The sequence below is a fragment of the Polyodon spathula genome, chromosome 29, assembly GCF_017654505.1.
Source record: "Polyodon spathula isolate WHYD16114869_AA chromosome 29, ASM1765450v1, whole genome shotgun sequence".
NCBI lineage: Eukaryota > Metazoa > Chordata > Actinopteri > Acipenseriformes > Polyodontidae > Polyodon > Polyodon spathula.
Genome location: NC_054562.1, coordinates 3,606,160 through 3,634,082, shown reverse-complemented (window position 1 = coordinate 3,634,082; position 27,923 = coordinate 3,606,160). Strand labels below are relative to the sequence as shown.

Genomic DNA, 27,923 nt, shown 5'->3' with positions numbered 1-27,923 from the left:
AGATTTGTCTACTTTAGGGATGTAATTGTTTTGCGCCTCTAGTACTACATTTTTGAAGAACAGTCATCCTTTTTCTGTGGATGTTTTCTCTATTTTACTCCAATCTACTTCTGTTAGTCTCTGTTTCATACCTTCACAGTTTGCTTTTCTAAAATTGTAAACCTTAGCTTTAGTCATTACTTTTGGGGTTTTAAAAAGCACTTGAAATGAGACCATGTTGTGGTCTGAGTTTGCCAGTGGTTCTCTGACCTCTGTTTTAGTTATTCTGTCTTCGTTATTTGAAAAGACTAAATCAAGGCATGCCTCCCCTCTAGTCAGTGCCTTGACAAATTGTGTTAGGAAGCAGTCATTTGTCATTTCCACCATTTCAATTTCATCCGTCGTGCTCCCCACCGGGTTTTCCCATTTTATATGGGGGAAGTTGAAATCCCCCATTAGTGTGGCTTCTCCTTTGCTACATGCATTTCTAATGTCATTGTATAGCAGATTATTTTGCCCGCCGTCTGAATCTGGCGGTCTATAGCATGCTTCTATTATTATGCCCTTTGAATTTTTGTCCGTTATTCTGACCCATATTGATTCGGCTTTATTTTCTTTGTCCAGGTGTAACCCCTGGGCTTCAAGACTGTTTCTTATGTATAGCGCTACCCCTCCTCTTCTGTCCTGCCTGTCTTTCCTATACAGTGTATACCCACAAATATTATATTCGTCCCCATCACTCTCAGACAACCAAGTTTCTGTAACACCTATCACATCATAGTTACTTGTTAGTGCAGTAGCTTCAACATTTTGTTTCTGATAATTCTAGTATTTAGATAAATACATTTAATGGTTGTCTTACCTGAGTTGTTGTCCTTGTTTTGATGCGGTCTCCCTTCTGTTTTTTTGTTGAGCACTGTTCTGTTCCGTGGTGCATGCGCAGTAAACAGTTACTGCTGACCGCACGTCATGGATGAGAAGATTGATTGACAGCTTTCAGAAGCGAGTAATAGGAAATTTAAAGGCTGTATCATGAGAGATATATTGTATTACTATTTTTGTGTGTTAATTATTTGTGAAATCATTTTATAACAAATATATGGATGAACATGACCTTTTATTAGCTATTGTCCAAGTAGGAACCGGTAGTTTGTTACTATAGTACTGTACTATATTGCTGTGTCTTGATAATATTTGATGTTTTAATGTTATGTATTTCTAAAGTAGCCGGTGTTACTGGACTGTTAAATGATTTACTGAATACGCTTCTTTTTGTTTTATTAAAAAATATATTGTGTTAAATGTGTGTTAAATTAATACAATAAAAATATTACATATTTCGCAACATGTATTACTGTATTTATTTTTGCAAAACTTACAAATTGCATATATGATGAGATAGTAGCACACATGTATGTAGTTGGGGGTCACTGTATGATCTGGATATTCATAATATGTCATTATCAAGTAAAACCATATTTTAGCGCCTAATTATGATTGCCAGTCTGTTTAAGCGCTAAATCAGTTACATTTCCTCTTAGTTTAATTTTAAGGAGCCAATCCCCATTAGGGAAAGTGCATCCTTAGTGTTATCCTTAAACTTCATACTTAAGTGGCTAGAGTCACAGACCCAGATTAGTGTTGATCTTGGGAGTGCTGCATTCCAGGAGCCACTGTCACACACATCACTGAGAACGTGGACAGGCTCCTAGAACAGGAGAGGACCCGGCAGAGTCATCCACAGCGATACAAACAACATTGGAAGAGACAGGCCAAAATCCCTGCAAAACAAATTCAGAAAGCTAGGAAGGAAATTAAGTCAAGACCAAAACTGTGGTATATTCTGGGATACTGCCGGCACCTTGCAAATGAGCATATGGACAGCTGGAAATAATTAATCTAAACGCATGGCTTAAAACATGATGCACTGTGACAGAGATCGAATGACACTTGGGGTTAGATTCCCCCCCGACCTGAGAGGGCACTAGATAGAGGGAGCAGAGTACCCTGGACTAAAAGGCATGACACTTTATTCCCGTGGGTAGGTGGAAGTCGGCCGACTAGAAAAGGAGCGGAGCTACGGTACCCGAACTCAATGACCCGGACGGGAAACAGCGTGACATCCGCGGTTTGGAGGAGCGGATGCGCTCGTTAACCAAGGGGTCATGAGCAAGGGTATAAAATAGGGGCATAGCAAAATAATCTGTTCCTTTGTAAATGGTTGGTGTTAAGCCTACAAGGAGTCTGCGTTGCCATATTGTGAAGACGTGAGTATTTGTCTTGTGTCTGTTAGTGTTTGTTAACTGCTGTCTGTTTGTTAAAAGACTACCAGTAGCACGATCCGGAGCTGTAGCGAAAGCCAGACATCACTTTCACCCCTGTATTTTCACTGAAACTGTAATACACCACGAGCACTTATTCACTGTCACTAAGAACTGTGTTTGTGTTTTGTGTTGGTGTGTAAAATTGGACATTTGGTTGCGGGTCAAACCTGTGGGATTTTTACAAACAAAGTGATACACGCCACTGTACTCACTTCCATCATTTATTATTTACAGGTGTTTGCCATGAGGCCCTGGACAGTGTAAAATCTCAATAAACACCCTTGTGTCTGGAAATCTGTTTTGGATACACTCTGCACTGCACTCACCTGTATCCACTCACCACTTTGTCACACGTGGTTGTCAGAAGTGGGATGGAGTATGCAACACTGTCGGCGCTGCGGGAGCAGCTGGACAGTATACGGGAGACCCCCTCTCTCTGCACCTCCAACCCCACCACCAGGACCAGGTCAACGACCTCCTAGATCACCGGCCCCAATGGGTGACCTTGCTTTCCCTCCATGGAGACCAAGTTTGGCCCCCAGCTGGGGTAGAGGTGCTACCCCTGTCCCGTTGCCATAACAGCAGCGGGACAGATACCAACTAGAACTAGTTGCACTAGTTAACCGAGGGGTCATGATTGACGGTACAAAAGCGAAGTGATCTGTTCCTTGTTATGGTTAATCTGAACTGGAAGGAAAGAGGAATTATTATCGTGAGTGTTTTGTTTGTTTATTGTCATATCTAAAGAATAGACAGCTGAGCACTTACCCGGACATCACTGCACTTTGTTTCATGAATAACTGTATTAATACCGCGAGCACCTGAGCACTCCCTGTGGACTTGTGTTCGTGTTTTGTGTGACGTGTGGGTGTTTAAGATTGGGACTATTATTCAGGACCAACCCGTGGATTAAAACAGAGCAATACACACCGCATGCATTGAAATATATTAACTAAACTAGACATATTACATTTACAACATCCTTTGTCAGAAGTAGCCTAGCTGAGTGATCACCAGACCCTGTTAACCCCTTGCAATCTTGTCGCACCAGGTCCGACATTACAATTTTCCCTTTCCAGTCCAACGTCAGACCCTGTCTAACATCATCAAAAAGACATAAAGTACAGGTCTCTAGTCTGGAAAAATCAGAGAAAACCTTTCAATGGCAGAGTGAGACCGATTGGATCGCATTATTGAGGAGTTTGGTGATATAACAAGTGATCAGGAGAGGATTTATCAGTATGCACTTCTATAAAGAGGTAAGTGAAAAATACAGCGAAAAAGGGGTGGGGCTTGGCTGGAGATACAGTACTGAGTGTCCTGTTGATATGCAGGGCCTTTTAAACCTGTTTTACTGTGAATACAATATCTTAAACAGTGCATGCAAAAATAAATTGGACCTGACACGCCTGACAATTGCTGAATAAATGGACTGCAAAGGGTTAGTTGTATATTATTCAGTGGTAGTCAGTGAAGGAGCCTGACAGCACTGTTGGTTTGTGTGGGAGGGTGGGGTCTGGAGATTGTATCCTGTGGGTTAGTTGTATATTATTCAGTGGAGGAGCCTGACAGCACTTTTAGTATTTCGTATTGTTTTAATTAACCCTTTTATTTTGGCCTTGTGCCAGTTACTTTGTTCCTGTGTTTTGTTCAGGGTGTTCATGACTTGTTTTGTTAAACCTTTTTATTTTGCTCTGTAGCAGTGTTTTGATTTACTTGCGTATAAAATGCACGCCCCAGCGCTTCATCCCACCGTTACTGTCTGCGAGTCTCATATACATATGAAGCCAAGTACAAGGTTGTCCTAGAAGAAAACTTGCTTCCTGCTGCTCTGACAATGTTCCCCAACTCTGAAGACTGGTTTTTCCAGAAGGAGAATGCTCCATGCCACACAACCAGGTCAATCAAGGTGTGGATGGAGGACCACCAGATCAAGACCCTGTCATGGCCAGCCCAATCTCCAGACCTGAACCCCATTGAAAACCTCTGGAATGTGATCAAGAGGAAGGATGGTCACAAGCCATCAAACAAAGCTGAGCTGCTTGAATTTTTGCGCCAGGAGTGGCATAAAGTCACCCAACATCAATGTGAAAGACTGGTGGAGAGCATGCCAAGACGCTTGAAGATCAGGGTTATTCCACCAAATATTGATTTCTGAACTCTTCCTAAGTTAAAACATTAGTATTGTGTTGTTTAAAAATGAATATGAACTTATTTTCTTTGCATTATTCGAGGTCTGACAACACTGCATCTTTTTTGTTATTCTGACCAGTTGTCATTTTCTGCAAATAAATGCTCTAAATGACAATATTTTTATTTAGAATTTGGGAGAAATGCTGTCAGTAGTTTATAGAATAAAACAAAAATGTTCATTTTACCCAAACACATACCTATAAATAGTAAAACCAGAGAAACTGATAATTTTGCAGTGGTCTCAATTTTTTCCAGAGCTGTATATAATCTAATAATATTATCATATATAAACACACACATCCGTCTTTATGGAGTCAAGTTGCTCATCACTAATCAAGTTGCATGATATAAATTTTGGTCATGTATGTTCCTATTTTGCTTATTTAAAAACATATAAAGAATACATGTACATTGATATATGGTATGTGATATATAAAACAGTTACATTGCATAGATTAGGAATATATTGACAATGTGTGTTCTTTCCATCTGGGGGAGAGAGAGGAAAGTGAGATTGAGAGGAAAAACAACTAGCAAGAGGAATAATGAGAGACTCTGTTATTTGTAGTGAAAAACATGTATTTATTGCAATCAGTTTCAGATGACTCTGGGTGATTGAAAAAGTCCTAATTGCAGAATCACGGTCCTGTACTATACAAGAGAGCCCTCTGTGCAGAAACACTGTCCTGTATTATACAAGAGAGCTCTCTGTGCAGAAACACTGTCCTGTATTATACAAGAGAGCCCTCTGTGCAGAAACACTGTCCTGTATTATACAAGAGAGCCCTCTGTGCAGAAACACTGTCCTGTATTATACAAGACAGCCCTCTGTGCAGAAACACTGTCCTGTATTATACAAGACAGCCCTCTGTGCAGAAACACTGTCCTGTATTATACAAGACAGCCCTCTGTGCAGAAACACTGTATTATACAAGAGAGCCCTCTGTGCAGAAACACTGTCCTGTATTATACAAGAGAGCCCTCTGTTCAGAATCACTGTATTATACAAGAGAGCCCTCTGTGCAGAAACACTGTCCTGTATTATACAAGACAGCCCTCTGTGCAGAAACACTGTCCTGTATTATACAAGACAGCCCTCTGTGCAGAAACACTGTATTATACAAGAGAGCCCTCTGTGCAGAAACACTGTCCTGTATTATACAAGAGAGCCCTCTGTTCAGAATCACTGTATTATACAAGAGAGCTCTCTGTGCAGAATCACTGTCCTATATTATACAAGAGAGCTCTCTGTGCAGAAACACTGTCCTGTATTATACAAGAGAGCTCTCTGTGCAGAAACACTGTCCTGTATTATACAAGAGAGCCCTCTGTGCAGAAACACTGTATTATACAAGAGAGCCCTCTGTGCAGAAACACTGTATTATACAAGAGAGCCCTCTGTGCAGAAACACTGTCCTGTATTATACAAGACAGCCCTCTGTGCAGAAACACTGTATTATACAAGAGAGCCCTCTGTGCAGAAACACTGTCCTGTATTATACAAGACAGCCCTCTGTGCAGAAACACTATATTATACAAGAGAGCCCTCTGTGCAGAAACACTGTCCTGTATTATACAAGACAGCCCTCTGTGCAGAAACACTGTATTATACAAGAGAGCCCTCTGTGCAGAAACACTGTCCTGTATTATACAAGAGAGCCCTCTGTGCAGAAACACTGTCCTGTATTATACAAGAGAGCTCTCTGTTCAGAATCACTGTCCTGTATTAAACAAGAGAGCTCTCTGTGCAGAAACACTGTCCTGTATTATACAAGAGAGCCCTCTGTGCAGAAACACTGTCCTGTATTATACAAGACAGCCCTCTGTGCAGAAACACTGTATTATACAAGAGAGCCCTCTGTGCAGAAACACTGTCCTGTATTATACAAGACAGCCCTCTGTGCAGAAACACTGTACTATACAAGAGAGCCCTCTGTGCATAAACACTGTATTATACAAGAGAGCCCTCTGTGCAGAAACACTGTCCTGTATTATACAAGAGAGCTCTCTGTGCAGAAACACTGTCCTGTATTATACAAGAGAGCTCTCTGTGCAGAAACACTGTCCTGTATTATACAACTGTCCTGTATTATAGAAACCAGCTGGCTCCAGGTTCAAAAGCCTCAACAACATGTAAAAGCAGCACGGAAACCAGGAGCAGAGACATTGTGCAAATGAACTGAGGAGACAGAGGGAAGGAGAGAGGGAGGGGTGAGATGGCATTACCAAGGGCTACCTAGCCACGCCGTTGATACTGCATCACAGTCCAGCCCGAAGTCGGCTCCTGTGAAGGGGGGCGCGGGGGGGCCAGGGGGGTGGAGCCAGTCCACAGGGTGTTTCGAGCGAGACTCCTCCCCCCTACCTCTCCCTCCCCCTCCCCCGACACACCCCCTCCGTCTCCCCTCCCCCCGTCGAGGTCTCTAGCTCTCTCCCTGTCTCTCCAGAGCCTTTCCTTCGACAGTAGTGACGCTCCCCCACCCGAGACGACCCTCCTGACCAAAACCAGCTCTTCCTCCCCGTCCCCCCCCGAGGCACTCTCTTCTCAGACCTCCTCTCTCTCTCTCTACTCTTTTTCTCTCTCTTCCCTTTCTCTCTTTTCAGGTCTCTCGGTCTCTAAGGGTGTTCTCTCTCTCCTCCTCTAAGAGAGAGAGGAGCGAGAGAGTAGTGTTAGGGTCAGTTCTGTCCTCATTGTATCCTATCATCAGTAGCACTTCTATCAGCCTCTCAATACACAGACCTCACTGAGAACCTGTACAACCAGGGGGAGACTCCTGGATAGAAGCCTATTATAATATCTTCATACATGCAAAACTTTTGTATAAGATTACATAACACTGGGCATCTGGTACTGGGATGAACTGGACTCACCTGAGCTGCTGATAGGTTCATCCAGTATGTCATCTATGGACTGATTGGGAGCCATCTAGAGAGAGGAGAGAAGAGGAGGAGAGGAGAGGAGAGAGGAGGAGGAGAGGAGATGTGTTTACACTGAGAAAGTGCTGAAAGCCACACATGTTGTAATAGAAGCGCAGTGAGGTATATTTAGGGGATGGTTAGGTGGCCTGTGGAAATAGTGGACAGGACTCCAGTAGATAGTGACAGGTGGAGTGGCCTGTGGGAGTAGTAGGCGGGGCTCCAGTAGATAGTGACAGGGGAAGAAGTCTATGGGAGTAGTGGGTGGGGCTCCAGGCTTCATCTTCCTTTTAATTCGATTTCTCGTCTGAGTGTTGTGTTCTCGTGCTCCCGTCTCTGCGGGCAGCAGTGGGGTAGCGCTGAGCGTTTTCTTCTCGTGTTCCCGTCTCTGCGGGGCAGCAGTGGGGTAGCGCTGAGCGTTTTCTTCTCGTGTTCCCGTCTCTGCGGGGCAGCAGTGGGGTAGCGCTGAGCGTTTTCTTCTCGTGTTCCCGTCTCTGCGGGGCAGCAGTGGGGTAGCGCTGAGCGTTTTCTTCTCGTGTTCCCGTCTCTGCGGGGCAGCAGTGGGGTAGCGCTGAGCGTTTTCTTCTCGTGTTCCCGTCTCTGCGGGGCAGCAGTGGGGTAGCGCTGAGCGTTTTCTTCTCGTGTTCCCGTCTCTGCGGGGCAGCAGTGGGGTAGCGCTGAGCGTTTTCTTCTCGTGTTCCCGTCTCTGCGGGGCAGCAGTGGGGTAGCGCTGAGCGTTTTCTTCTCGTGTTCCCGTCTCTGCGGGGCAGCAGTGGGGTAGCGCTGAGCGTTTTCTTCTCGTGTTCCCGTCTCTGCGGGGCAGCAGTGGGGTAGCGCTGAGCGTTTTCTTCTCGTGTTCCCGTCTCTGCGGGGCAGCAGTGGGGTAGCGCTGAGCGTTTTCTTCTCGTGTTCCCGTCTCTGCGGGGCAGCAGTGGGGTAGCGCTGAGCGTTTTCTTCTCGTGTTCCCGTCTCTGCGGGGCAGCAGTGGGGTAGCGCTGAGCGTTTTCTTCTCGTGTTCCCGTCTCTGCGGGGCAGCAGTGGGGTAGCGCTGAGCGTTTTCTTCTCGTGTTCCCGTCTCTGCGGGGCAGCAGTGGGGTAGCGCTGAGCGTTTTCTTCTCGTGTTCCCGTCTCTGCGGGGCAGCAGTGGGGTAGCGCTGAGCGTTTTCTTCTCGTGTTCCCGTCTCTGCGGGGCAGCAGTGGGGTAGCGCTGAGCGTTTTCTTCTCGTGTTCCCGTCTCTGCGGGGCAGCAGTGGGGTAGCGCTGAGCGTTTTGTTCTCGTGTTCCCGTCTCTGCGGGGCAGCAGTGGGGTAGCGCTGAGCGTTTTCTTCTCGTGTTCCCGTCTCTGCGGGGCAGCAGTGGGGTAGCGCTGAGCGTTTTCTTCTCGTGTTCCCGTCTCTGCGGGGCAGCAGTGGGGTAGCGCTGAGCGTTTTCTTCTCGTGTTCCCGTCTCTGCGGGGCAGCAGTGGGGTAGCGCTGAGCGTTTTGTTCTCGTGTTCCCGTCTCTGCGGGGCAGCAGTGGGGTAGCGCTGAGCGTTTTCTTCTCGTGTTCCCGTCTCTGCGGGGCAGCAGTGGGGTAGCGCTGAGCGTTTTCTTCTCGTGTTCCCGTCTCTGCGGGGCAGCAGTGGGGTAGCGCTGAGCGTTTTCTTCTCGTGTTCCCGTCTCTGCGGGGCAGCAGTGGGGTAGCGCTGAGCGTTTTCTTCTCGTGTTCCCGTCTCTGCGGGGCAGCAGTGGGGTAGCGCTGAGCGTTTTCTTCTCGTGTTCCCGTCTCTGCGGGGCAGCAGTGGGGTAGCGCTGAGCGTTTTCTTCTCGTGTTCCCGTCTCTGCGGGGCAGCAGTGGGGTAGCGCTGAGCGTTTTCTTCTCGTGTTCCCGTCTCTGCGGGGCAGCAGTGGGGTAGCGCTGAGCGTTTTCTTCTCGTGTTCCCGTCTCTGCGGGGCAGCAGTGGGGTAGCGCTGAGCGTTTTCTTCTCGTGTTCCCGTCTCTGCGGGGCAGCAGTGGGGTAGCGCTGAGCGTTTTCTTCTCGTGTTCCCGTCTCTGCGGGGCAGCAGTGGGGTAGCGCTGAGCGTTTTCTTCTCGTGTTCCCGTCTCTGCGGGGCAGCAGTGGGGTAGCGCTGAGCGTTTTCTTCTCGTGTTCCCGTCTCTGCGGGGCAGCAGTGGGGTAGCGCTGAGCGTTTTCTTCTCGTGTTCCCGTCTCTGCGGGCAGCAGTGGGGTAGCGCTGAGCGTTTTGTTCTCGTGTTCCCGTCTCTGCGGGGCAGCAGTGGGGTAGCGCTGAGCGTTTTCTTCTCGTGTTCCCGTCTCTGCGGGGCAGCAGTGGGGTAGCGCTGAGCGTTTTCTTCTCGTGTTCCCGTCTCTGCGGGGCAGCAGTGGGGTAGCGCTGAGTGTTTTGTTCTCATGTTCCCGTCTCTGCGGGGCAGCAGTGGGGTAGCGATGAGTGTTTTGTTCTCGTGTTCCCCTCTCTGCGGGGCAGCAGTGGGGTAGCGCTGAGTGTTTTGTTCTCGTGTTCCTGTCTCTGCGCGGCAGCAGTGGAGTAGCGCTGGTTGGTTAATGCTCCCCATTGACTTTGAGCTGCCGGGTCAGTCCCACAAACCAACAGCTCAGAGAAGGGAGGGGGATAACATTATTCAGCAGGGTTTACTCCACTTATGAAGCTAAATTAGTTTATTCTATATAGAGAGAGATCAACACTTTTGGCCAGAGCTGTGTATCTGATTGAGTTTTAGTACAGCGGTGTCTGTCTGGGGGCGTGGCCTCTAACCTGCACTCTCTGAATGGCCTCCTGTAGTTCCTCCTCCAGACTCCGCCCTGTGGGAGGGGGCTGTGCAGGGCTAGCTGTAATCTCCAACGGCAATTCAAAATCTTGACCAATCACATCACAGCTGGACTGAGAGCAGAACTCCTTAGATGAGAGAGGGAGAGAGGGAGAGAATGAGATAGAGAAGAGAGGGGGTGAGAGAGGGAGGGAGGGAGGGAGATGAGAGATGAAAGGGAGGGGTGAGTAAGGGAGAGAGGGAGAGAGATGAGAGAGGGAGAGAGATGAGAGAAAGAAGGTGTCACAGATTGATGGGTGACACCAGACACAGACAGCACTGAGGTATGATGAATACGCTGGTGCACAGATTTATTAAATAAAAGGTTTAACCCTTTGCGGTCCATTTATTCAGCACTTGTCAGACGCGTCAGGTCCAATTTATTTTCACACATGCTGTTTAAAATATTTTTTTCGGATTAAAACAGGTTTAAAATGCATTACATTGCAAAAGGACACTCAGTACTGCATCTCCAGCCAAGCCCCACCCCTTGTTCGCTGTATTTTTCACATACCTCTTTATAGACGTGCATACTGATAAATTCTCTCCTGATCACTCGTTTTATCACCAAACTCCTCAATAATGCGATCCAAGTCATTATTTTATTACCAGCATCTCAAAAAGCTCTGCAAATGTCCATGATATTCTTTGAGCGCTGGATGCAGAAGCAGCTCTCTTCTTTGTTTGTGTCAGTGTTATTTCTGTGGAGCAGGGGCTCTGTGTATTGCTCAGACACGCCCCCTTTTTTTCACCTCTCGGCTCCTATCGGTCTCACTCGGCCACTGAAAGGTTTTCTCTGCTTTTTCCGGAGAAAAAATGACTAGAGGCCTGTGCTTGACATCTTTTTGATGATGTCAGACAGGGTCCAACATCGGACTGGAAAGGGAAAATTGTAATGTCAGACCTGGTCCGACACAGGACCGCAAAGGGTTAAACAGAAACAAAAACACCTTACCAAAACAAAACGGCACAGTGGCCAAAACAAATAGACAAAACAGACAGATTCAATAAACAAGCATCATGCTGCTACAAACCAACAGGTTGCAACTGCGTTCTAATAATACCGGTTCTCTGGTCAAGACTCGCAGCTCTCTCTCCACCTCTGAACACACCAAGCTCTCTGTGTCACGACTCACGGCTCTCGCTCTGTCTCTGAACACACTCACCCCATTCAGCCCAAGCTGCTTGTTTTTATATGGTGGTTGAGGGATTGACTGGCTCTCAATTACCTCATGTATCCCTCGACCACATTCAGCGTAGGGCTTCATACGCGTGGGCAACAGCCAACTTGCTGCTGACCACGCATTTTAACAGGCTGTAAACAATACTAACAATTAAACAGGGTTTAAATACACAAAACAGTACATTTAAATAATAATAATACAACACATACAAATACAAACTAACACACAACATGAAATATGTACAGGGGCATGGAGTACCCCATCACAGAGCGAAGAGAGAGAGAGAGAGAATCACAAAATACAACTGTGTACCAAGTACGAAGACAGACACACACAGACAGTCAGTCAGGTATCTGTGTGGTGAAGCTGTCAGTCTGTGTGTCTGTGTCGCTGCTCAAGCCCTGCTGGAGAAAGAGGTGGAGAGAGGAGTCACTGGCCTCACAGAGAGAGGGGGGAGGTGAGGAAGAGAGTGAAGAGAGAGGAGGTAGAGATGGGGTAAAGATGAGGTAGAGAGAGTGGGGAGAGATGGCTATTTCACACACACTCACCTGCTGCCTCTCCCTTCCTGTCTGCTCAGACTCCTTCACTCCAAACCGCTGCAGCGCCCCCTGCGTGCTGGGAGGAGTGAGTGCAGGTGTGCTGATGGTAGGGCTAAGCAGAGTGGCCCCATCCCTCTCCTGGTGCTTGTTCCTCGGCCTCTCCTGCGTGTCACTTTCCACTCTCACATCCTGGTACTGGATGAGGAAGGCGGTGGGAGGTGTGAGGAAGGGGCTGTGTGTGAGGGCCGGGGGGCCCTGCAGGGGAAGGGGAGGGGGGCAGGATCGCTGGAGAGGTTTTAGACGCTCCAGGAGGGCTGGTTTAGTGCCGGAGACAGGGAGACCACACTGTCTTAATTGCTGCCTGAGCTCAGAGACCTGGGAGAGAAGAGAGAGAACTTTGTCAAGTCAGGTCTTAAAGGATCCCAGTGATTCTGCATCAACGACGTGGCTAGAGAACCCTTGGTAGCCCTTTATTGTATTTATTTATTACATTTATATAACACTTTTCATACAAAAGAATCACAAAGCACCGTACAGTACAAAAAAGCATTTACATTTACACAGCACCGCACCTTGTATAAATGGTCCCCAGACGTGTCACATACAAAACTGCCACATATTAAATACCAGATTTAAAAAACAGTATCTAAAAAAAACGACAAACAGCAGAAATTTAAAAAAATTACATAAAACCCAGTAAAACAGCCGTTTTATGAAAGTATGCTTTTAGTCTCGACTTTGACACTTTGTCAAACTAAAGCACAGCATTCCATAATTTAGGAGCTCTATGAGAAAAAGCCCTCCCTCCTCTCGTGTTGCTTGTGTTGACCCTGGAATAACCAGCAGCCCTGCATCCTGTGACCTCAGAGTGTGGTTTGGAAGATATGGGGTCAGTAACTCCTGCATATAACTCTGTGCTAATCCATTCAGGGCCTAAGTTAACAGCTAAATCTTAAAATCAATTCTATACTGCACAGGGAGCCAGTGTAAAGAGGCCGACGCAGAGGTAATATGTTCATTTTTCCTGGTGTTAGTCAGAATTCTAGCGGCAGGATTCTGAGTAAGCTACAAGCGGGATACCAGAGAGAAGCGCATTACAATAATCAATAGATGAAACAAAGACATGCGTTAGTCTCTCTGCATCAGATACAGAAATAAGTTTGGCTATTTTTCTCAAATGGTAAACATATACTTTAACTTCCCTAATAGGCGTCTCAAATGAGAGATCGGGATCAAAGATGACCCCCAAACTCTCAATTTCTAGTTTAAGTTTTGAGGAGAGTCTGCAAGGGTCGAGCTCATGTAATCCCACATTTCCTTCTCGTTAGTTCTGTGAGCACTAGCATAACCTCTGTTTAGAAAACAACATTAGAAAATTCTGTGACATCCAATGCTTGATGTCTGTAAGGCAAGTAGCTAGTAACACCCAGGCAGAAGAAATTCCTGGCTTTAGGGACAGATACAGCTGGGTAGCATCAGCATAGCAATGGAAGTTAACTCCGTGTTTGTGGATAACGTCACCTAACGGTAGCATCTATAATGAGAACAGCAAGGGACCTGGAATGGAGCCCTGTGGAACACCACAGACAGCTTCCGATAATGCCGATGCTACCTCCCCAATAGAGACGAACTGAAACCTATCAGAAAGATAAGATTTGAACCAGGATAGGATCAGGCCAGACAGTCCCTCTGTGCTTTCAAGATGATTCAGAGGTATGGAATGGTCTACAGTATCAAAGGCAGCACTTCGATCTAGAAGAATTAATAATGATGGAAAACCAGTCAGAGCTTATCAGCAGATCATTCACAAGGGGATGTTCAGTGCTACGTGCAGCAGGAAAACCAGACTGAAACTTCTCCAATATACCATTAAGAGTTAGAAATGTTTGTAATTGAATTGCGACAATTCTCTCTAGAACCTTATCTAAGAATACTAGGCTGGAGATGGGTCTGCAGTTATTGAGGACTTGAGGGTCCACATTGTGTTTCTTAAGCATAGGCTTTGCTACAGCGACCTTAAGACCTTAAGTGAGAACTATACTGGAGGAAAGGGAACCATTTATCATGTTTAAAATGTGAGTATTAATAACACCAAGAACATCTTTTAATAGTTTAGTAGGAATAGGATCAAGAGAGCATGTAGTAGCTCTCATATATTGAACTAGCTCTGTCAGTTCCTGCAAGATAACCAAAGAAAAAGCCCCCACAGTAGCCTTAATAGGTGTAGTTGGTAAAACTGTGCTGGAGTCCTCTTTAACAGAAGGTGTCTGTGAAATCTCATTTCTGAGGTCTATATTTTATTTTTAAAGAAATGCAAGAAGTCATTGCAGCTGTGAGAGGCGCCAGTGTCAAGGTATGACTATTAGGAGAAGGATTCATTAATGTATCTGGGGTAGAAAAAAATGAAATCTAGGATTATTTTCATTTGTTTCAATTAAATTATAATATGATGATCTAGCCAATGCCAAAGCCTTCCTGTATTTAACCAGGTGGTCCGTCCATGTGATGTAACGAACGTGCAGTTTAAATTCCCTCCATCTCCATTCTAGTTTCCGAACCTCATATTTAATCTTACGAGTTGTATCATTGAACCACAGTGAGCTTTTTTAAAAGACACTTTAAAAGACACAGTTTTGATTGGTGCTACAGTATCTAAGATACCAGTCAAGGTGGTGTTGTAGGTATTAACAGCTCCTCTAGTGATGAGGACTCGGAGAGAGGCAATGAGATCAAGACATCAAAAAACTTTACAGCAGTTGAAGAATGAATTACCTGAGTTGTACGGTTCAGTCTTTATAGATACTGGCAGATTCACCTCAAACAAAATCTCAGCTCACTATCTGACTCACTGTGTGATCCTGAGCAAGTCACTTAACCTCCTTTGTGCTTCATCTATCGGGGGAGACGTTGTTGTAAGTGACTCTGCAGCTGATGCATAGTTCACACACCCTAGCCTCTATAAGTCGCCTTGGATAAAGACGTCTGCTATATAAACAAATAATAAATATGATAAGAAAGAGAGCTATCGTTATGACATTTCTAACAGCTAAACCACGAGATATTAACAGATCTAAAGTATGGACACAATTATGCGCAGGACCTTTGACATGCAGGATATAATCTAATTTAAGGAATCCAGTAGCCTTAAAAATTCCAAGGAATTAGAATCAGAATCAATGAAGGTTAAAATCATGAAATAAATGAATCCTATCACATCTGACTGTCAATATAGATATCAGATCCCCAAATTGAGACAGAAATAGCAGGTTTGACTTCGGTGGTCAATACATAATTACAATATGAACAGGTAATTGACTGTTTAATGTCAAGGATAAAACTTCAAAATCTGAATACCCTTCAACAGTTTCCTGTTTGATTCTATATTCACTATGGAGGACAGTCAACCTCCATGGGTAACCCCTCTCTCCCCTCCTCTGTCTCTCCTTTGCTTACCGTGAGGTCATCGAGGTTGGAGGGGAGGGGCTCTGGTTTGGGGGCAGAGCCAGAGGCACTGGGGGCGTGTCCGGTGCCGAGGGGGAGGGGCCGGGGACAGACTGTGGGCGTGGCTCCGATGATGCTGAGATTCTGATTACTACTGAAAGAGGAAGTGAAAGAGAGAGAGAGAGAGAGAGGGGAAAGGGGGAGTGGGAGAGAGACCTGGAGAAAGGTGGTTTGGGGGGGCGGGGGGGGGGGGGGGGGGGTTGATATTGATATTGAATTGTTTATTTGTGTTCAGTGTCATTCCCAGCAGTTTCCTGGTAGTTGAAAGTGTTAAACTGCTTCCTGATTCCCTGACACATATACAATAACAAACCCTGCCCTGGAACACACAATTCTCTCCCTACACACACACTGCCCCCCTCCTTGCACACACACTGTTGTCCCTACACTCACACTGCTCTCCCTACACACATACTGCCCACACACTGCCCTCCTTGCACACACACTGTTCTCCCTACACTCAAACTGCCGTCCCTGCACACACAATGCCAACACACTGCCCTCCCTGCACACACACTGCCCTCCCTACACACACACTGCTCTCCCTACAAACACACAGCACACACACTGCCCTCCCTGTACACACACTGCTCTCCCTGTACACACACTGCCCACACACTGCTCTCCCTGCACACACACTGCTCTCCCTGCACACACACTGCCCACACACTGCTCTCCCTGCACACACACTGCACACACACTGCTCTCCCTGTACACACACTGCCCTCCCTGCACACACACTGCACACACACTGCTCTCCCTGCACACACACTGCACACACACTGCTCTCCCTGCACACACACTGCCCACACACTGCTCTCCCTGCACACACACTGCCCACACACTGCACTCCCTACACACACACTGCCCACACACTGCTCTCCCTACCCACACACTGCTCTCCCTGAACACACACTGCCCACACACTGAGCACACACTGCTTTCCCTGCACACACACTGCTCTCCCTGCACACACTGCTCTCCCTACACACACACTGCCCACACACTGCTCTCCCTGCACACACACTGCCCACACACTGCTCTCCCTGTACACACACTGCCCACACACTGCTCTCCCTGTACACACACTGCCCTCCCTGCACACACACTGCTCTCCCTGCACACACACTGCCCACACACTGCTCTCCCTGCACACACACTGCCCACACACTGCCCTCCCTGCACACACACTGCCCTCCCACTGCTCTCCCTGCACACACACTGCCCACACACTGCCCTCCCTGCACACACACTGCCCACACACTGCTCTCCCTGTACACACACTGCCCTCCCTGCACACACACTGCTCTCCCTGCACACACACTGCCCACACACTGCTCTCCATGCACACACACTGCCCACACACTGCTCTCCCTGTACACACACTGAGCACACACTGCTCTCCCTACACACACACTGCCCACACACCGTTCTTCCTACACATACACTGCTCTCCCTGCACACACACTGCCCACACACTGCTCTCCCTACACACACACTGCCCACACACTGCTCTCCCTACACACACACTGCCCACACACTGCTCTCCCTACACACACACTGCCCACACACTGCTCTCCCTGCACACACACTGCTCTCCCACTGCTCTCCTTGCACACACACTGCCCAACCTGCACACACACTGCCCTCACACTGCTCTCCCTGCACACACATTGCTCTCCCACTGCTCTCCTTGCACACACACTGCCCATACACTGCCCTCCTAGCACACACACTGCACACCACCCTCCCAACCCACACACTGCCCTCCCACCACACACACACAGCACACACAATGCCCTCCCAGCCCACACACAGCACACACACTGCCCTCCCAGCACACACACTGCCCTCCCTGCACACACACTGCCCACACACTGCTCTCCCTGCACACACACGGCCCACACACTGCTCTCCCTGCACACACACTGGTCTCCCTGCCCACACACTGCTCTCCCTGCACACACACTGCCCACACACTGCTCTCCCTGCACACACACTGCCCACACACTGCTCTCCCTACACACACACACTGCCCACACACTGCTCTCCCTACACACACACTGCCCACACACTGCTCTCCCTGTACAAACACTGGCAACACACTGCTCTCCCTACACACACACTGCTCTCCCTGCACACACACTGCCCACACACTGCTCTCCCTGTACACACACTGAGCACACACTGCTCTCCCTGCACACACACTGCCCACACACTGCTCTCCCTACATACACACTGAGCACACACACTGCTCTCCCTACACACACACTGCTCTCCCTGCCCACACACTGCTCTCCCTGCACACACACTGCCCACACACTGCCCACACACTGCTCTCCCTGCACACACACTGAGCACACACTGCTCTCCCTGCCCACACACTGCTCTCCCTGCACACACACTGCCCACACACTGCTCTCCCTGCACACACACTGCCCACACACTGCTCTCCCTGCACACACACTGCGCACACACTGCCCTCCCAGCACACACACTGCCCTCCCACCACACACACAGCACACACACTGCCCTCCCAGCCCACACACAGCACACACACTGCCCTCCCTGCACACACACTGCTCTCCCTGCACACACACACTGCCCACACACTGCTCTCCCTGCACACACACTGCCCACACACTGCTCTCCCTACACACACACTGCCCACACACTGCTCTCCCTACACACACACTGCCCACACACTGCTCTCCCTACACACACACTACCCACACACTGTTCTCCCTACACACACATTGCTCTCCCACTGCTCTCCTTGCACACACACTGCCCAACCTGCACACACACTGCCCATACACTGCCCTCCTAGCACACACACTGCACACCACCCTCCCAACCCACACACTGCCCTCCCAGCCCACACACTGCCCTCCCACCACACACACACAGCACACACACTGCCCTCCCAGCACACACAATGCCCTCCCACCACACACACAGCACACACACTGCCCTCCCAGCCCACACACAGCACACACACTGCCCTCCCTGCACACACACTGCTCTCCCTGCACACACACACTGCCCACACACTGCTCTCCCTGCACACACACTGCCCACACACTGCTCTCCCTACACACACACTACCCACACACTGTTCTCCCTACACACACATTGCTCTCCCACTGCTCTCCTTGCACACACACTGCCCAACCTGCACACACACTGCCCATACACTGCCCTCCTAGCACACACACTACACACCACCCTCCCAACCCACACACTGCCCTCCCAGCCCACACACTGCCCTCCCACCACACACACACAGCACACACACTGCCCTCCCAGCCCACACACAGCACACACACTGCCCTCCCAGCACACACACTGCCCTCCCTGCACACACACAGCACACACACTGCCCTCCCAGCACACACACTGCCCTCCCAGCCCACACACAGCACACACACTGCCCTCCCAGCACACACACTGCCCTCCCAGCACACACACAGCACACACACTGCCCTCCCAGCACACACACTGCCCTCCCAGCACACACACAGCACACACACTGCCCTCCCAGCACACACACTGCCCTCCCAGCCCACACACAGCACACACACTGCCCTCCCAGCACACACACTGCTCTCCACACATTCCTTTCCCATTGAATTGTAATGACACCCTATCACTGATCGATTGCAGTTCACTCATGCATGTATTTGTCATTCGATTGTTATTCTTGGATTTTTTAATTACTGCAGCACAATTGTAACTGGAATTGGAATTGAACAAAAGAGCTGGCTCTGCTGTAATTGTAATTGCTGTGTCTCACTGGAATCTCTCACCTGCTGCCGATTCCCTGCTGTGTGGAAGCAGAGCTGTCCGCCTGGCTCTGGCTCTGATCCAGGTTCTGCTGACTCAGAATCTGTAGCTGTAGAAACACTTGCTGCTGCTGGAGCAGGCGGGAGTAGGCAGAGTCCATGGCGATGGGGCCGTGTCCCTGCGTCCCGCCCACGGCCACACCCTTCTGGTCAGGAGGGATGTACTGGTGATATTTCAGCTTTCGGAGCTTCGGCTTCGAATCTTTCAACTTCTTGGAGCGGGGGGGCGGAGAGAATGGGGGAGAGGGGGCCTGACAGAGGGGGTGATAGAGGGGGAGAGAGGGGGAGTTAGGATGAGAGGGGGAAAGAGGGGAAGAGGGGGAGGGAGAGGGATATTAATCTTGAATCATCTTATATTAATAATACAAAGCGGTGTGTAATTCAATATGTTCATGTAACGTTATTCAGCAGCTTTCATTCCACTTTGTGAAGCTAAATTAGTTCATTCTCTATAGAGGGTGATGCTATACTTTTGCCTAGAGCTATACATGGTGTATTTTGAACTTGGTTTTCTGTTGTGGTCTAGAGCTGTAAATCTCACTGGGACTGTGTGATAGAGAGAGAAAGAGTTGATGTTGTAAATCTCCCTCCCTCTGTGGGACGGTGGTACGCTGCCTCCTAGATGAACCACCTTGATGGTAGGTGAAAACCTGAAGGTGACTATATTAGGTAGTTGCACGTACCCGGAACGACTCCATTGCGATCAGCTGCGGGACGGCCCTCTATTGGAGAAACCATGGCGACAGGTTGTTTGCAGGGAGGAGTGTATGGGTACAAAGGGGAAGCAGCTACGTCGGTACGCTGCCTTGCGCTGAAAAGTAAAACTGACAGCCGCAGCTGCGCTTGTTGTTTTCTGTATTATGTGTGTGTTCTGTTGTTGCAGAGGAGGAGTGAGAGCGAGGGCTGCAGCCACGGAGTCAGTCCACAGCGTACTGAGCACTTCCCTCTCCGCACAACATCAGCACGCACCACAGACCCCACTTTGAAGAGCACACTGTCGTGCACCGGACGTGGGAATACAACTGTTGTTTTGTTTTTGAGTTTGAACGCTCGCTGTGTTCCCCCCCGATACCATTGCCGGTAGAGGGGTGGCTCTTTTTGTTGTTTATTAAAAACACAAACGTTTTTGGGAGAAACTCACTGTCTGGACTGTCTTCGTATTCACTACACCACTCACACTTGTCACAGACTGATGAATGACTGAATGACTAATGGTCACCTCGCTACAAAAAGGATATTGCTGCTCTAGAAAGAGTGCAAAGAAGAGCGACCAGAATTATTGCAGGTTTAAAAGGCATGTCATAAGCAGACAGGCTAAAAGAATTGAATCTATTCAGTCTTGAACAAAGAAGACTACGTGGCGATCTGATTCAAGCATTCAAAATTCTAAAAGGTATTGACAGTGTCGACCCAAGGGACTTTTTTGACCTGAAAAATGAACAAGGACCAGGGGTCACAAATGGAGATTAGACAAAGGGGCATTCAGAACAGAAAATAGGAGGCACTTTTTGTACACAGAGAATCATGAGGGTCTGGAATCAGTAATGTTGTTGAAGCTGGCACCCTGGGATCCTTCAAGAAGCTGCTTGATGAGATTCTGGGATCAATAAGCTACTAACAACCAAACGAGCAAGATAGGCCGAATGGCCTCCACTCGTTTGTAAACTTTCTTATGTTCTTATGTTCTTCTGATAACGCTTTACTGCAGACATTCACTGGCACATCAAGAATAACCAGAAACCAAGGTGAAATTTGAACCGACGAGATTCAGACTTATACTGTAACATATATAACACCACCTTGACTAGCATCACAAACTCCATCACTGCATCTCTCCTGGTCTCACTGCTGCCCTTGGCACACGCCTGCTCTCTGTACAGAAAACTCACTGCGGGAGACGAGAGCAACCAGAGGGGATCCAGGCTGCAAGTCCCATGTCTCAATGAGGGACACCAATCTCTTTACAGATCTACTCTCTCTCTCAAGCTCAAGTTTATGTACTTTATTCTCATGCCAAGTTGAACAGATATTCACACAGATCCAGTGTGTTAGAGAACATAAAAGAACAGCCATGAAATAAACACAGTAATACTTGTGTGTTGATCTTGTCTGCTGTGCATCTCTGGTCCTGTGCAGGACGCTACAAACTCTGCAGCTGTTACTGTTCCCTATCTGCTCTCCTCCAGTAAGACCTGCAGTTTCTCCTCTTGGCTCTGAAGCAGAAAGCCCTCTTTTCTGTCTGCCAGCCTGAGGGAGTGTCTGTCACAGTGGATGTGGGTCTCAGTCTCAATCTCTCCTGCCCTCAGTACAGAAATGTGAAGAGTTTCTTTCTCTCTTTGATTTCTTTCATTCTTTCTTTTGTTCTCACCAGTTGTCTCAGCTTCCACCTGCACCTCAAGTCCAGACATCGTTCAGTTTGATTCTTTTCAGCCTGTTTTTTCTCTCTCGGTCCTCAAACTCATTCTTGTGTCATGAAGACAATCGCCTGTGTGCTTGATGCAGTTTCAATGTGATCGAGATCTCCACAGTGACACAGTTTCAATGTGATTGAGATCTCCACACTGACACAGTTTCAATGTGATTGAGATCTCCACACTAACACAGTTTCAATGTGATTGAGATCTCCACAGTGACACAGTTTCAATGTGATTGAGATCTCCACAGTGACACAGTTTCAATGTGGTTGAGATCTCCACAGTGACACAGTTTCAATATGATTGAGATCTCCACAGTGACACAGTTTCAATGTGGTTGAGATCTCCACAGTGACACAGTTTCAATGTGGTTGAGATCTCCACAGTGACACAGTTTCAATGTGATTGAGATCTCCACACGGACACAGCTCTGCTGAAGGTCTCTAATGATCTTGTATTGCAGATGGACTCTGGCGAGGTGTACGAATGGATCTCACCGCTGCTTGTGATACTGTGGTGCACCGCGGCAGATCCACTGACCTCCTCCAGTCCCATGTCAGTGTCTCCAGCACAGTTTAAATCTTACCCCTGCTCCAGGTGTCAGTTTGGTCCCCAGGTTCGGTCCTGGCTCCCCTCTTTTCAGTATTTACATGCTGGTACTCTAGAAACGTCACACAGGATTTCATTTCCACGCAGACCCTTTCAATCCTTCTGATAAACATGCCTTTCCTGCTCTCTCTCTGTGTCTCCGTGATATGAAGTCCTGGATTCATTTTATTATTGTTTTATTATCCGAGGCCACTTACAGGTGTTAAAGGGCAGTGCATGGTTACAGTGCAAACACAATGTGTATTGCCGTGTAGTTTACAGTAAGTGCAAACTACTGGAATATCATGTGAAACAGGATGCAACAAGCAGGGGGAGGGGTGGAGGGAGGGGGAGGTACCTTGGGTAGGACAGGTGTTGGTGGCACAGGCAGGAACATCCCATTGGCTCTCCCGGCCGTTGCCATGGAGTCGCTCTCTGAGAGGCTGGCTGTGATTGGCTGCACACTGCTCTCGGTTGCCGAGAGCAATAAAGTGCTGCTGTGATTGGATGCTGAAGGACGGGGAGCAAGGCCTGGGCAGGAGGAGCTCCGTGGTTGGTCGTCTGGTCGTCCTGGAGACACAGAGAGGCCCTGCGATTGGTCAGGAGACGTGGAGGAGGAAGAGCTGCTGATGTCATCATCAAAACTGTCAGAGGACGATTGTGTCTCTTGGGTCTGGGCTCCGAGTGGCAGGATGTTCTTGTGCAGCAGCTCCAGTGGAGCGGGCTGGAGAAGAATCTTCTGGTGATTCAGATTCTCTGAGAACTGGGCTTTCTCTGTGAACAACCCAGATACTGAGAGGAGACAGGAGACAGAGGAGAGAGTAGAGGAAGGTTCAGTATCTTTTTAAAATGTATGTTTTTCATTTTGACTAAATTAATAAAAATGAGATAGACAAGCAGACAGACAGAGTTCAGTGCAGAGGCATGCTGGGAGCTATAGTTTTCTGAATGTATAAAGAGTTCAGGCCAGTGGTGTAGTCGAGGGTATACGCAGGTAAATGGCGTTTACCCATTTTTAATTTGGGTAATATTGCGTGTACGGCAGACCAGTAGACGACACAGTACTGGGGTGAGTGAAGCGCTGGTGCAGGAGCTTATTATAAATAAAAATAACTAACAAAACACTGAGCAAACAAAACGGCACAATGGCCAAAACAAACACGGTGCTGGTGTAGAACCAGCACGAGTAACAACTGTTATTATTCTTAGTATTTTTTCCCCCCCGACTCTCTATCCCGTTCTCTCCACACTGAACACCAACCCAAGTGAGAAATTCATGCTGCTTAATTATAGTCTGCATGCAAACTAGTTGCGACATCCCCGTGTTCACATACCAATATACACTTTAACTGAAGCAAACGCCAAGTATAAAATATATATACATGATGGAGTGGGACTGTAAATAAAATACATTGTATTTATTGTATTTACCACTACACCACTGGTTCAGGCGCTGGTGCAGAGGAATGCTGGGAGCTGCAGTTCAGAGCAGTGCGTGCTGGGAGCTGCAGGTCAGTGCAGTGCGTGCTGGGAGCTGCAGGTCAGTGCAGTGCGTGCTGGGAGCTGCAGGTCAGTGCAGTGCGTGCTGGGAGCTGCAGGTCAGTGCAGTGCGTGCTGGGAGCTGTAGGTCAGTGCAGTGCGTGCTGGGAGCTGTAGGTCAGTGCAGTGCGTGTTGGGAGCTGTCATTTCTATACCTGCAGAGTTGGGGTCCGGACCAGAGAGTCTCTGAGGGGTTTTGTGCTTTAGGAAATCATCAGGCGCCTGAGAGCAGAGATCAGATAGAGAATAATCAATACCTAATCATCAATACCTAATAATCAATACCCATTGTCAATATACAAGTCAATATCCAACAATGAATACACCATAATCAATTCTCCATAACCAATACCTAATAATCAATCATTAGGATTCTGAGAGCGGAGATGAAATTGAGAGCAGTGCATGGGGTCGTGTGTGACATGAGAATTCAATGCAGATCCGAGGGGTGGGGTGTTACAGAAACCCTGAGGGCAAATCCAGAGGACTTTATCCAAGCATCTCACCTGCTTGTGAGGGAGGCTCACTCTGCTGAGTCTGTGTCAGGGTGGTATTGTATCAGCTCTTGCTGGGGTGTCTCTGTGCTGGTGTGAATGAGTGTGTGTGTCAGGGTGGTGTATCAGCTCTTGCTGGGGTGTCTCTGTGCTGGTGTGAATGAGTGTCTGTGTCAGGGTGGTGTATCAGCTCTTGCTGGGGTGTCTCTGTGCTGGTGTGAACAAGCGTGTGTGTCAGGGTGGTGTATCAGCTCTTGCTGGGGTGTCTCTGTGCTGGTGTGAACGAGTGTGTGTGTCAGGGTGGTGTATCAGCTCTTGCTGGGGTGTCTCTGTGCTGGTGTGAATAAACGTGTGTGTCAGGATGGTGTATCAGCTCTTGCTGGGGTGTCTCTGTGCTGGTGTGAATGAGTGTGTGTGTCAGGGTGGTGTATCAGCTCTTGCTGGGGTGTCTCTGTGCTGGTGTGAATAAACGTGTGTCAGTGTGGTGTATCAGCTCTTGCTGGGGTGTCTCTGTGCTGGTGTGAATGAGTGTGTGTGTCAGGGTGGTGTATCAGCTCTCGCTGGGGTGTCTCTGTGCTGGTGTGAATGAGTGTCGACGCAAGGGACTTTTTCAGCCTGAAAAAAGAAACAAGGACCAGGGGTCACAAATGGAGTTTAGAAAAAGGGGCATTCAGAACAGAAAATAGGAGACACTTTTTTACACAGAGAATTGTGAGGGTCTGGAATCAACTCCCCAGTAATGTTGTTGAAGCTGACACCCTGGGATCCTTCAAGAAGCTGCTTGATGAGATTTTGGGATCAATAAGCTACTAACAACCAAACGAGCAAGATGGGCCGAATGGCCTCCTCTCGTTGTAAACTTTCTTATGTTCTTATGTTCTTATGAGTGTGTGTGTCAGGGTGGTATTGTATCAGCTCTTGCTGGGGTGTCTCTGTGCTGGTGTGAATGAGCGTCTGTGTCAGGGTGGTGTATCAGCTCTCGCTGGGGTGTCTCTGTGCTGGTGTGAATGAGCGTGTGTGTCAGGGTGGTGTATCAGCTCTTGCTGGGGTGTCTCTGTGCTGGTGTGAATGAGCGTGTGTGTCAGGGTGGTGTATCAGCTCTTGCTGGGGTGTCTCTGTGCTGGTGTGAATGAGTGTGTGTCAGGGTGGTATATCAGCTCTCGCTGGGGTGTCTCTGTGCTGGTGACTGCCTGGAATGGGACTATCTCTGGTCGGAGATCACACGGGGCTTGGGGCAGGGTTTATTAATATGGTATAAATGTTAGATGCTAATCCCTCGGCAATGGTGCTTACAGGCACCAAATGCTCTCCAGTTTGCTATCTCCAGGGGCACTGGTCAGGGCTGCCCACTCTGTTGTTTGCCCTGTCACTCGAGCCACCCGCTCCAGTGGTCCGCCAGTCTGTTATTTTTACCCGTCAGATCAGTGTCAAACATACACAGCACCACATCTCGCTTTATGCCGATGATGTGTTATTAGTCATTAAAAATGTTTCCCAATCACTCCCTCATCTTCTAGATATTTATAACGATTTCAGTCTGGACTTATGCCTTTGAACGCTGCAGTGAGAGATCTAGTCTTGCCCTCAAACATACTGAAATTTAAGCATTTTAAATACCTCGTTGTAGAAATCTACCCCTCTTTACCCTCTCTTGTACTAACTAACGTTAAGATATTTAGACAGGTTGAGGGGGATTTAAAACAGGTGGATGCAGCTTCCTTATCTGCTCCAGCCCGTATCTTCAGAATAAAAAATAGTTTATAAACTGCACTCTACAACCTCTGAATTCATATGAAGAGGGACGCAGCCACGTGTCAAATTACAATACAACGTGAGAAATCCTCAGAGACTGTCTTTACCAAACATCACAGATTATTCTTGGTCATTCGTGGTGCCACCGATCACAGTGTGGCGCGGTATCCTGTCAATTTGTCATGCACTTTTCATCACCAGCGACAATTAATCACAAACTTCTCATCACCAACAATTAATCGCCAGTGATAATTCATCACAGACAATAACTCATTGATCAAGGCCACAATATATCATAAAAGCTGTGCTAAAAACAAACAGAGCTATAATAAATCATAAATAACAGATTCAGTATGTATTCACAAATTACATAAATAAAACCCATTACATACTAACTTTTACTAGTTCGTGACACCCAACTAACAAACAAGCAAAAAAACTAAACAAAAATAACAAGCTTACTTTTCAAACCTTTATTTTAACACTAGAAGCGCCGCACTGGTCATTTTCACCTGTAGCGTTTTAAACAGCTGTGATGTGATAATGTACCTACGTGATGAACTGTCGCTGGTGATGAATTGTACCTGGTGATGAATTGTCATAGACCCACGTGGCTGGATCCTAACACTCCTGTTTCGTGCTGACAGTTAAAATCAGCATCTCCATATACACTTCGAGACTTGGCTTTGGTATTCCCCTGAAGTAATGCAAATGCTGCTTTGGTCCCATAATCTGGTGTATGATTACGATGTGGCGCCAGGGGAAATGCACATTTTCCATCATTTTATCAGACGGCCGTCCCTCTTCTTTTCCACAATGGAAGGATAGGAGGATTTTGAAACTGGGGGATATTGCTGATGATGACTGCCTTTGCACGTTCCAACAGATACAACTGCGTTATAATTTAGCGGGTACTTCTTTTTAATCTTCGTCTACGCTCTGCAGTGCCTATGGGGTTCCCTGGAGGACAGTACTGCCGCCTCATGCCTTGATATTCTCAACGCTGGGGGGTAACGATGGGGCTGGTCACAACACTTTATACTCACCTATCAAGGGCCTCGTGGGGCGAAAATGGAAAGCATGAGGAATTTTCCTTTGTTTTGTGCCGATGTATTGTTTTATGGTCCAATAAAAATGTAATCACAAAAAAAAAAATCAATACCCAGTAATTAACGCCCAGTAATCAATATCCAGAAATCTTCGTTCCTTCTGGTTTTGTGCAGAGGTTCTGGTTGTGTTTGAAGTGGACTCACCTTTTCCCTCTCTCTCTCCGTCTCTCTCTCCCCCCTCACACCCAGAGAACCATTCGACAGAGCTGAGGAGAAAAACAGAGGTGAGGAGAGGACAGGAGAGAGGACATAAGAAAGTTTACAAACAAGAGGAGGCCATACAGCCCATCTTGCTTATTTGATTGTTAGTAGCTTATCAATCCCAGAATCTCATCAAGCACCTTCTTGAAGGATCCCAGGGTGTCGGCTTCAACAACATTACTGGGGAGTTGGTTACAGACTCCCACAATTCTCTGTGAAAAAAGTGCCTCCTATGTTCTGTTCTGAATGCCCCTATCTAATCTCCATTTGTGACCCCTGGTCCTTGTTTCTTTATTCAGGTCGAAAAAGTCCCTTGGGTCGACATTGTCAATACCTTTTAGAATTTTTTGCCACATAGTCTTCTTTGTTCAAGACTGAACAGATTCAATTCTTTTAGCCTGTCTGCATATGACATGCCTTTTAAACCCGGAATAATTCTGGTCGCTCTTCTTTGCACTCTTTCTAGAGCAGCAATATCTTTTTTATAGCGAGGTGACCAGAACTGAACACAATATTCAAGATGAGGTCTTACTAATGCATTGT

General features: G+C 47.7%; 1 protein-coding gene across 2 annotated transcripts in view; it reads right to left on the bottom strand.

Annotated features, from left to right (window-relative positions):
- Nucleotides 1-7,143: 7,143 nt before the first annotated feature.
- The window catches only part of si:dkeyp-69b9.3 (myocardin), a 28,275-nt gene continuing 7,495 nt past the window's right edge, over nt 7,144-27,923 (bottom strand). The window contains exons 3-10 of one of the 2 annotated variants that reach the window (XM_041232342.1): nt 27,324-27,385; nt 23,980-24,046; nt 22,644-23,077; nt 19,248-19,534; nt 15,391-15,532; nt 11,947-12,312; nt 10,163-10,303; nt 7,144-7,419 (exon numbers count right to left, since the gene is read on the bottom strand). In XM_041232342.1, the coding sequence (XP_041088276.1) occupies nt 7,321-7,419; nt 10,163-10,303; nt 11,947-12,312; nt 15,391-15,532; nt 19,248-19,534; nt 22,644-23,077; nt 23,980-24,046; nt 27,324-27,385 (1,598 nt within the window). In that variant the 3' untranslated portion in view covers nt 7,144-7,320. The remainder of the gene's footprint in view (nt 7,420-10,162; nt 10,304-11,946; nt 12,313-15,390; nt 15,533-19,247; nt 19,535-22,643; nt 23,078-23,979; nt 24,047-27,323; nt 27,386-27,923) is intronic. The other variant, XM_041232343.1, reaches the window with a different exon arrangement.